General features: G+C 37.7%; 1 protein-coding gene across 2 annotated transcripts in view; it reads left to right on the plus strand.

Moving 5' to 3' along the window:
• ZNF451 (zinc finger protein 451) overlaps positions 1-12,071 on the plus strand; it is a 97,573-nt gene that overhangs the window by 69,125 nt on the left and 16,377 nt on the right. For both annotated transcript variants that reach the window (XM_060109608.1, XM_060109607.1), the window contains exon 14: positions 3,129-3,197. In XM_060109608.1, coding sequence (XP_059965591.1) covers positions 3,129-3,197 — 69 coding nt within the window. The remainder of the gene's footprint in view (positions 1-3,128; positions 3,198-12,071) is intronic.

Raw genomic sequence — 12,071 nt, forward strand, 5'->3', positions numbered from 1 at the left:
ATTGTTCACTCTTACCATGTCCTTGAGGAATGAAGATGAGAAGCTCTGTTGCAGTCTAACGACATTGCAGAGTGTGTGTAGATAAAAATAACATTTAGGAAGATGCTTTTTTTTTTTTGTAGAAGGTAAAAAGATTTGATTGTGGGTTCTGGTACTTTAAAAAGTAAGCTGATTATGTGTCAAGCATAGCCAACTTATCATTGTAAGTTCCCTGGGATCTTTTGTAAGTAAACCAAGAAGCGCCATTTTCTTTTCTTCAGACTAGAAATGCAGTCTCAGTGTGAGGGCAGGCTGAGTTAAAGGGACCACGCTAGCACCATTTTTATTTACCCTGTGACGTTGCTCCTGGCTTGTAGTATGCTCTTTGTAAAATAAAATAACTATGCTACTTGTTTTTACTGTCTTGACCATACATTTTAAGGTTTTGTTTATTTGTTTGCTTTTACTTTCCAGAGTGTTGTGTTATTGCACCTACTTCAACCACATTCTTGATGACTGAATTTCTGAGTTGCCATTTTCTACTATTTCATTAGTCACCGCCATTGCTTATATAAAAAAGTTCTCTGGGCTCTTAAAGATCTGTTTATGTAATAGAACTTGCCTGTATCTTGTAGGTTAGTTCAAGAATATTGTTTGCTATATGTAAACGCAGTTTTTAAAAACACAGTTTTGTGTATTCAGTTGTTTATAGTTCTTCAGTAATTAAACATCTTCCTTCCAGTTTTATGTAAAGTTTGAACTTTCCTATAATATTTTTTCTTAGGTAATGCAAGGAGGGACTTGAGCGTAGGCTGTTATGAATTAGTGAATTTAAATTGAAAACAGACTTTACTGTGCTTTGACATGATTTTTGTTGAATCTGCACACTGTCCTTGGGCTGTCTGGTTTATGGCCCTGGAACTTTGTTATGTCTGTTTGGTTTGTGTCTTCATTTTGGAATGAATGGGATGGAGGCATTAAGTATGGTTGGTACCAATTATACAGGGTTTTTTTTTTTTTTTTTTTTTTTGCGGTACGCGGGCCTCTCACTGCCGTGGCCCCTCCCATCACGGAGCACAGGCTCCGGACGCGCAGGCCCAGCGGCCATGGCTCACGGGCCCAGCCGCTCCGCGGCATGTGGGATCCTCCCAGACAGGGGCACGAACCCGCGTCCCCTGCATCGGCAGGCCGACTCCCAACCACTGCGCCACCAGGGAAGCCCCAATTATACAGGTTTTTAAAGCCATCTTAAAAATTGAACATACTAGTTCACCCATGCTGTGAAAGTGTAGGTGATTGAAGCAGTGGCATGCCCTATATGAAATAGTAGTTGAACCTAATTCTAAGCATCTATCTACCTGCTTGCTCAGCCTGTTAATGAGACTATATAGGTTGTTGCTTTGGGCATCATCCTAAAAATCTATATGATACAGTTAATTCTGTGCAAGGTACTGAAAAATAGGGAGAAAAATTCATGATTTTCTCTGTTCTACAGATGGGGCTGATTGAGGCAAACAAAACCTTTAAAAACTTTTTACAACCTAGTGTCAAGCTAAACCTTATGAGTCAAACCTGCAGTTTTGCCTTAGGTCTTGGTTGCCATGATGAATTGTTTAGGCCAGTTACCACATGCTGCTTTTGCCTGGCCTTGACTTTGAATTGTAATAAAAGAAACCTTGGGTATTTTCTCTTTGTTCTAATGTTTTAAGACTAAAGTTTTTGGGCTTCCCTGGTGGCGCAGTGGTAGAGAGTCCGCCTGCCGATGCAGGGGACACGGGTTCGTGCCCCAGTCCGGGAAGATCCCATATGCCGTGGAGCGGCTGGGCCCGTGAGCCATGGCCGCTGAGCCTGCGTGTCCGGAGCCTGTGCTCCGCAACAGGAGAGGCCACAACAGTGAGAGGCCCGCGTACCGCAAAAAAAGAAAAAGACTAAAGTTTTTGTTCTTCAAATTGTAAATGTAATGTTTTATTTCACTAAAACACAGCTTGAAATATTTGAAGTAGTAGGTGTATATAACATATTGTAGAAAAAGCAATAGTTTTATTGCTGGAATAGCAAAAGGTGACTCGTGATAAATTTTTGCAGCAAAGGAATATAAGAGAAATATGGTGGGTTTTATTTATAAACAATGATATATTGATAAAATTTTAAACGTATATTTTAAGTTTTTATATATTTTCACAGAAGTAAATATGTCCATGTGATTTGTATTGAATACACAATCAGGGTTATTTAAACCCTGATTCAGTCACTCTGATAGAAATTGATTTAAATGTAGTTAAGGTGAAAAGCCAAATACTGTGTCCCTGATGGTACCGCGTTCATATTTTAAGTGACTTTTGTAATACCCGGTCAGTCATGTCATTATGTTAAAGCCTTAGGTCTCTCAGTAAGCATATAAGCCATCAAGTGAGTTTGTGCCATGCAGAGACACTGTTAATATAAATCTACGGTCTCTATAGAGATGAATGCATATGATTTTCAAAATACAGGAGAATTTTATCTGTCATCATTAAAAATCTTTTAAAGATGATTTCATGCAAATGAAACTTTGGAGTTTATTTGCTAGATCCAAATAAACATACTAGCTTTTTAAAATTTACAGTTTTCTAAAATATACTAGGATTTTATATTTCCTCAACATGCAAAAAGAACTTTTTCAAATAATTTTTTGAATATGGAGCCAAAATCAAATTGCCTATTTCATTCATTTTTATTTTTTTCTCAATTTAAGTAATATTATTTGGTAAGCATTAAAAACACACAAGGGCTTCCCTCGTGGCGCAGTGGTTGGGAGTCCGCCTGCCGATGCAGGGGACACGGGTTCCTGCCCCGGTCTGGGAGGATCCCACGTGCCGCAGAGCGGCTGGGCCCGTGAGCCATGGCCGCTGGGCCTGCGCGTCCGGAGCCTGTGCTCCGCAACGGGAGAGGCCGCACTAGTGAGAAGCCCGCGTACCGCAAAAAACAAACAAACAAACAAAAAAAAACCACACAAACCTCTAAGGAAAGTTGTGTAATACTAATGGATTGTAATTAGTAAGCTTGGGTATGGGAGAAGTCATTGAAAGTCATATTGTCTTAGAATATATAAATTATGGCACAATAACTTTTTCAGAAGTACATTTGCATTTATTGATTCTTCCTTACAGAATGTGACAGTGATGATAACCTGGGTATGAAGAGTACTTCAATGGGAGAAGAATTCAGATCCACAGAAGGTAACCTAATCCCTTCCTGACTGTATCTGTATGTTTTTTTAAAATTTCTCCCTCTTTCACTTCATCCCTCCTACCACTGAGTATAAAAAAAAAAAAATTTGTTCTCTCATTTAAAGGATAGTTTGCGTTTCCTCGTGTAAGATGATTTAGGGGCTAAAACAGGAATCAGCCAGTCGACTGCCTGGTTTTGTAAATAAGGTTTTGTTGGAGCTCAGCCACACTCTGTTGTGTAAGTATTGTCTGTGCTGTCGCTTTGACACTGCAAGAACAAGGGTGAGTAGTTGTGATACAAATGGTATAGATCCTCCCCCACCCCACAACCAAGCCTAAAATAAATATTTTCTGACCCTTTGCAGAAAAAGTTGCTGTCCCAGGGATAGGAGAAGATTTTGGTGTCCTAATTTTTACTTATTTTGAGTAGTATTAAATTAAGAATATTAAAGTTATGCAGTAGAACTATGAAAGCAAGCACGTACATCTGAATATTAATGGACTTTTAAAATAAATTAATTATGTTTCCCTCCTCTTAAAGGAAAAGGTATTTCCTTCCATAGGTTAAAGAGAACTTTTTATATTACTTCACATCAAATCATTTACTTGCTGTACCACTATTTGGTTGTGACATAAGTCCAGTTTTTACTATGGTTTTTCCATAACAGACTGTGCTTTTTAATAACCCTGGGGGGAAATGAAACAACAGATTTTGGAAAATACTTGAACCTTCACTAAAGTAGTTGAAACTTTTATATTGGCATCTCTGACATTCAAGGATGACAGTAGGAGTCATAGTATAGTTCCAGTGTAGTATTTGTTGGTGGAGATTTGAGAGTGGAAATGTGTAATTAAGGAGGGAAACGTGGCAAAACAAGCACACACAGAATGGCCACCTGGTTTGTTTCTGCGCGTCTCCTTGCGCTCTCCTAGAGGGCAATTAGTCTGACTTGGAGCACACTGGATCTTCGTGCTATCTGGGGTTGGAAATTTCAGTGTGGCAGTGGAACTGATTCATCCATTCAGTGAAGTAGAAGACTGATCTTTCTCTCTTATAGTCAAATTTCACTGGTTAAACAAAGTTGGCAGTAAATCTACAGCCTAATTGGAAGCAAGTTTTCTGGCCAACTTGTTTTCCCAACATGATCTTGCAAGGTCTGGCTTAATGCTTAGCAGCCACATAATGATGAGTTAAACAGGTGAAAGAACATTTTGTGAGTTTTAAACAAAAACTGCCAGCTAAGTTGTTTGTCAAGGCCATGAAAAGATGAACACCATTGAGCATCTAAGTAGTTCAGACTTTGCAACCCTCATTTACTACCCGTGACTAATCCTGTGGAAAATGCCAAACAAAATTATAACTTTTAAAATAACCACACTTGAGAAACCTCCACAGTTCTGTGGGCTCCTAGCTAACCCAGGAAATCTGAGATGTGTATAAATGAATATGTACCAGAATTTCTAGTGTTTTGTTATCTATGTAATACATTTTATGGTTGGGAGATTTTGAGAGTTTTTACATCTTTATCATGTCTTAGTTTGGAAAAAGGATTACCATTAATGGATTCAAGAAAAGAGACTTCAAACTTTTAACTAGTTGTTCTATGAAGTAAGGACATAATGCTCTAATTTCAAGAAAAATCAAAGTGGTGTTACGTGTGTGTTTTCTTTCATTTCCTGATGCTTTATGTAAAATGAGTGTGAGAAGCACATAGTGTTCCACTTGTAAGTTAGGGAGTGTGGCCTCCTCTGTACTTGCCTCTAATACCTTCCTTTCCCCCTTCTTTTCCCCCAACAAGAACTAGCTCAAATATCATCTCTTAGGTTGAACCATATAGAATTACCAATTTTGTAGACAATTTTGTTTGATCAGTGCCTCTTAGATCTTCCATTTTTAGAGAGAGCTACCCACTACCACTCCTAGAATCCCTCCAATTTAAACATTTTTTTTGGTTTGCATGTCTCATCCCCACCAGACTATGAGCTTCTCAAGGAGTAGGATCATGTTTCATTTATCTTTATTTCAACAACACCTAGCACAGTGTTTAGCACTAAATGATTGTTGAATGAATAAACTTATAACATATTAGAGCTACCAGGACCCATCTCCCTATAACTGAATAAAGGAAATTAAGACAGAGGCCATTTGGCTGGGAGAATATTGGGTGATTTTGTTGACCCTGCACCATGGGAGCAAAGTGATGTTCTAGTCTAGACCTAATAGCAAAACTCAAAAAAGTATAAATAACTTCTCAAATCTCTTCTCATTCCTTCCCTTCCCAACACAACACTTTAAAAGCCTGACAAATGGGTGGCAAAAAGCAGGATCAATTTGCTTGTGATTTTTTTGCCTTGAGGAAAGGCAGTTTCTCTTGTTGCCCCGTCTCCCCCCACCATGATTTATCTCCAGTCTTCTGTCTCATTCTTTGTTGTTCTCTGTAGACCAGTATCAGATTGTAACTACCCAAGTCAATCATAAAGGTCCTATTTTATCTCAGCTCTGCTGCTTACAAGTTATATAATATTGTGCAAGTCCCTTAACTTCACTGTGTGTCAGTTTCCTCAGGAATACTAGTATACCTACCTTACTAGAGTAGCCTGGCACATGGTAAGCAGTGTATGTATTGGTTGCTGCTGCTGTTATTGTGATTTATTTATTTATTTATTTTTGGCCACACAGCTTGCAGGATCTTAGTTCCCCGACCAGGGATTGAACGTGTGCCTTTGGCAGTGAAAGTGCAGAGTCCTAACCACCAACAAGAGAATTCCCTATGATTTTGATCATTATCATTAGTCACTGTTACCTGCATCTAAGGTGTGCTCTGGAAGTATGCACACTTAACAGAGGTATTCTGACTCAAATCCTTGGAAAAGAAAGAAGACAGCATTATGTGGATGATTGCCAATGCAAAACAATCTTTCTGTAAATGTCAGCAATTTGCCTTAGAGTTCCTTCAATTAATAGCAGTCATCAATATAATTATTAATATTATAATATAACATAAACAGTAAAACTCTATACTGTGGCCAGTTTAAAGAACAAAGAAAGGATAAGAGACTAGTGTGTTCAGTTTTTACTTCAATTAATGCTTATGAAAAATCTAATACTTTGAAAACTGCTCTTAATCCTAACAACTTATGAGAGTCAGAATATTCTCCTTATTTTACATGAAAACTTAGTCTTCCAAACATTAAGTAATTTGTCTTCAGATTCACAGTCTCAAAATGGAGTATGGTTCGATATAGGTCTTCTAACTCCTATTACTGGGTTCTTTCTTATTTTGTCATATTACCTCTTTTTCAAAGAGAGTGAAATTAAGGCAGAGAGAAAAGAGAATAAGAGAAACATAGACTTAGACATATAAAAGAAAAACAAGGACATATTTGCCATAAATGTTCTTTATTTCTTCATATAGATTTGAGTCACTGTCTAATGTCCTTTCAGTTCAACCTGAAGGATTCCCTTAGCATTTCTTGCAGAGCAGATCCGCTAGTAACAAACTCCTTTAGCTTTGTCTTGATTTCTTCTCCATTCTTTCTGGATATAGAATTCTTGCTTGACAGTTTTGTTTTTGTTTTCCCTTTCAGCAGTTTAAATATATCTCAGTGCCTTCTGGTCTCTGTGATTTCTGATGAGAAATAAGCTGTTAGTGTTATTAAAAATTTTACATGTGATGAGTTGCTTCTCTCTTGCTGTTTCTGTTGATTTTGGCTTTTGACAATTTGACTATAATTTGTCTCAGTGTGGATCTCTTTGAGTTTCTCCTGTTTGGAGTTTGTTGGGCTTCTTGGGTGTATAGATTCATATCTTTCATCAAATTTGGGACATTTAAAATTTACTGATTCTTTTTTCTGTCTGCTTAATTTTGTTAAACTCCTTTAATGAATTTTTCATTTTAGTTGTACTTTTCAGCTCCAGAATTTCTATTTGGTGGCCTTTCATAATTCCAATCTCTTTATGATATTCTCATTTTATTCATACATTGTTTTACTGGTTTCCTTTACTTCCTTGTCCATGGTTTACTGTAGCTCCTAGAACATATGTAAGACAGTTGGTTTAAAGTCTTTGTTTAGTAAATACAATGTCTTAGTGTCCTCGGGGACAATTTAACTGAATTTTTTTTTCACTTTGAATGGGCTATACTTTCCTGTTTCTTTGTATTATCTGTGTTTTTGTTGTTGTTGAAAATTGGATGTGCAAATATTATAATGTAGTACCTCTGGAAATCAGATTCTACTTCTTCCTCAGAGTTTGCTGTTTGTGATTGTCAAAGGCTGCAGTTGTCCATTTGTTTAGTTACTTTTCCAAACTATTTTTGCAATAACTGTATTTCTTGTCACATCTGGTCATTGAAGTCTCTGTTCCTTTAAGCTTTTGTTCAATTAGTGTTTTAACAGAGATTTCCTTGAATACCAGGAGCTAAACAAAACAAAACAAAACAAAAAACAAGCTCTCTCTGGTTTTGCAGATTGGCTGTGTGCTAGGGTCCTTCAGCATTTAGCCAGGCTTGCACTGAGCCTACAGATCAGCCAGTGGTGAAGGCTTGGTGTCTTCTGAGGTATTTTCTGAGCATGCATCGTGTCCTGGGTCCTAAATTCCCCAGTACTCATAGGTGCTTTTGAATGACCTGATTTCCCAAGGAAATTCTCTTCATGGCTTTTCCTCTCAGATATTAAGTGTTCTATTGTATGTCTCAACCATAATCTTTTACCCTAGGCTGTGGACTTTTTGTTTGTCTTACGGTGTTTCTGAGCAATGCAGGCTGCTTTTCTTCCCTGAGTGGGTTCTGAGCTTTGTAAAATAGAGATGAATGTCTTGTTTCAGTCCTTCAGGTAGCCCCCGACAGATTAGAACAAACACAATAATTTGTGAGTTCTGCTCTGCTCTGTCTGGAACCAGGGACGAGGGTCCCACACTAGGAGTATGGGCTGCCATCTTTGAGACTGCTGTGGAGGCACAGGGAGGTGGTGAGGAAAGGGCAAGTGAAAATACCATGAGGCTTTCCTACTGCTTTTATTTGTCTTTTTCTTTCTTTTTTTTTAAATTTTTTATTTTACTTTTTATTTTTTGCTTTATAACAAATTTAATCAGTTATACATATACATATGTTCCCATATCCCCTCCCTTTTGCGTCTCCTTCCCACCCTCCCTATCCCACCCCTCCAGGTGGTCACAGAGCACCGAGCTGATCTCCCTGTGCTGTGCAGCTGCTTCCCACTAGCTATCTACCTTACGTTTGGTAGTGTATATATGTCCATGCCGCTCTTTCACTTTGTCACAGCTTACCCTTCCCCCTCCCCATATCCTCAAGTCCATTCTCTAGTAGGTCTGTGTCTTTATTCCTGTCTTACCCCTATGTTCTTCATGACATTTTTTTTTCTTAAATTCCATATATATGTGTCAGCATACAGTATTTGTCTTTCTCTTTCGGACTTACTTCACTCTGTATGACAGACTCTAGGTCCATCCACCTCATTACAAATAGCTCAATTTCATTTCTTTTTATGGCTGAGTAATATTCCATTGTATATATGTGCCACATCTTCTTTACCCATTCATCCGATGATGGACACTTAGGTTGTTTCCATTTCCGGGCTATTGTAAATAGGGCTGCTATGAACATTTTGGTACATGTCTCTTTTTGAATTATGGTTTTCTCAGGGTATATGCCCAGTAGTGGGATTGCTGGGTCATATGGTAGTTCTATTTGTAGTTTTTTAAGGAACCTCCATACCGTTCTCCATAGTGGCTGTACCAATTCACATTCCCACCAGCAGTGCAAGACTGTTCCCTTTTTTCCACACCCTCTCCAGCATTTATTGTTTCTAGATTTTTTGATGATGGCCATTCTGACTGGTGTGAGATGATATCTCATTGTAGTTTTGATTTGCATTTCTCTAATGAGTAAAGATGTTGAGCATCCTTTCATGTGTTTGTTGGCAGTCTGTATATCTTCTGTGGAGAAATGTCTATTTAGGTCTTCTGCCCATTTTTGGATTGGGTTGTTTGTTTTTTTGTTATTGAGCTGCATGAGCTGCTTATAAATTTTGGAGATTCATCCTTTGTCAGTTGCTTCATTTGCAAATATTTTCTCCCATTCTGAGGGTTGTCTTTTGGTCTTGTTTATGGTTTCCTTTGCTGTGCAAAAGCTTTGAAGTTTCATTAGGTCCCATGTGTTTATTTTTGTCTTTATTTCCATTTCTCTAGGAGGTGGGTCAAAAAGGATCTTGCTGTGATTTATGTCATAGAGTGTTCTGCCTATGTTTTCCTCTAAGAGTTTGAGAGTGTCTGGCCTTACATTTAGGTCTTTAATCCATTTTGAGCTAATTTTTGTGTATGGTGTTAGGGAGTGGTCTAATCTCACACTTTTACATGTCCCTATCGAGTTTTCCCAGCACCACTTACTGAAGAGACTGTCCTTTCTCCACTGTACATTCCTGCCTCCTTTATCAAAGATAAGGTGACCATATGTCCGTGGGTTTATCTCTGGGCTTTCTATCCTGTTCCATTGATCTATCTTTCTGTTTTTGTGCCAGTACCATACTGTCTTGGTTACTGTAGCTTTGTAGTATAGTCTGAAGTCAGGGAGCCTGATTCCTCCAGCTCCATTTTTCGTTCTCAAGATTGCTTTGGCTATTCGGGGTCTTTTGTGTTGCCATACAAATTGTGAAATTTTTTGTTCTAGTTCTGTGAAAAATGCCAGTGGTAGTTTGATAGGGACTGCATTGAATCTGTAGATTGCTTTGGGTAGTAGAGTCATTTTCACAATGTTGATTCTTCCAATCCAAGAACATGGTACATCTCTCCATCTATTTGTATCATCTTTAATTTCTTTCATCAGTGTCTTATAATTTTCTGCATACAGGTCTTTTGTCTCCTTAGGTAGGTTTATTCCTAGATATTTTATTCTTTTTGTTGCATTGGTAAATGGGAGTGTTTCCTTGATTTCACTTTCAGATTTTTCATCATTAGTATATAGGAATGCCAGAGATTTCTGTGCATTAATTTTGTATCCTGCAACTTTACCAAATTCATTGATTAACTCTAGTAGTTTCCTGGTAGCATCTTTAGGATTCTCTATGTATAGTATCATGTCATCTGCAAACAGTGACAGCTTTACTTCTTCTTTTCTGATTTGGATTCCTTTTATTTCCTTTTCTTCTCTGATTGCTGTGGCTAAAACTTCCAAAACTATGTTGAATAAGAGTGGTGAGAGTGGGCAACCTTGTCTTGTTCCTGATCTTAGTGGAAATGGTTTCAGTTTTTCACCATTGAGGACGATGCTGGCTGTGGGTTTGTCATATATGGCCTTTATTATGTTGAGGAGAGTTCCCTCTATGCCTACTTTCTGCAGGGTTTTTATCATAAATGGGTGTTGAATTTTGTCGAAAGCTTTCTCTGCATCTATTGAGATGATCATACGGTTTTTCTCCTTCAGTTTGTTAATATGGTGTATCACGTTGACTGATTTGCGTATATTGAAGAATCCTTGCATTCCTGGAATAAACCCCACTTGATCATGGTGTATGATCCTTTTAATGTGCTGTTGGATTCTGTTTGCTAGTGTTTTGTTGAGGATTTTTGCATCTATGTTCATCAGTGATATTGGCCTGTAGTTTTCTTTCTTTGTGACATCCTTGTCTGGTTTTGGTATCAAGGTGATGGTGGCCTCGTAGAATGAGTTTGGGAGTGTTCCTTCCTCTGAAATTGTTTGGAAGAGTTTGAGAAGGATGGGTGTTAGCTCTTCTCTAAATGTTTGATAGAATTCGCCTGTGAAGCCATCTGGTCCTGGGCTTTTGTTTGTTGGAAGATTTTTTATCACAGTTTCAATTTCAGTGCTTGTGATTGGTCTGTTCATATTTTCTATTTCTTCCTGATTCAGTCTTGGCAGGTTGTGCATTTCTAAGAATTTGTCCATTTCTTCCAGGTTGTCCATTGTAGTGGCATAGAGTTGCTTATATTAATCTCTCATGATCTTTTGTATTTCTGCAGTGTCAGTTGTTACTTCTCCTTTCCATTTCTAATTCTATTGATTTGAGTCTTCTCCTTTTTTTTCTTGATGAGTCTGGCTAATGGTTTATCAATTTTGTTTATCTTCTCAAAGAACCAGCTTTTAGTTTTATTGATCTTTGCTATCATTTCCTTCATTTCTTTTTCATTTATTTCTGATCTGATTTTTATGATTTCTTTCCATCTGGTAACTTTGGGATGTTTTTGTTCTTCTTTCTCTAATTGCTTTAGGTGCAAGGTTAGGTTGTTTATTCGAGATGTTTCCTGTTTCTTAAGGTGGGATTGTATTGCTATAAACTTCCCTCTTAGAACTGCTTTTGCTGCATCCGATAGGTTTTGGGTCGTCGTGTCTCCATTGTCATTTGTTTCTAGGTATTTTTTAATTTCCTCTTTGATTTCTTCAGTGATCACTTCGTTATTAAGTAGTGTATTGTTTAGCCTCCATGTGTTTGTATTTTTTACAGATCTTTTCCTGTAATTGATATCTAGTCTCATAGCATTGTGGTCGGAAAAGATACTTGATACAATTTCAATTTTCTTAAATTTACCAAGGCTTGATTTGTGACCCAAGATATGATCTATCCTGGAGAATGTTCCATGAGCACTTGAGAAAAATGTGTATTCTGTTGTTTTTGGATGGAATGTCCTATAAATATCAATTAAGTCCATCTTGTTTAATGTATCATTTAAAGCTTGTGTTTCCTTATTTATTTTCATTTTGGATGATCTGTCCATTGGTGAAAGTGGGGTGTTAAAGTTCCCTACTATGATTGTGTTACTGTCGATTTCTCCTTTTATGGCTGTTAGTATTTGCCTTATGTATTGAGGTGCTCCTATGTTGGGTGCATAAATATTTACAATTGTTATATCTT

Source organism: Mesoplodon densirostris, chromosome 10 (assembly GCF_025265405.1).
Source record: "Mesoplodon densirostris isolate mMesDen1 chromosome 10, mMesDen1 primary haplotype, whole genome shotgun sequence".
In the NCBI taxonomy this organism is placed as follows: Eukaryota; Metazoa; Chordata; class Mammalia; order Artiodactyla; family Ziphiidae; genus Mesoplodon; species Mesoplodon densirostris.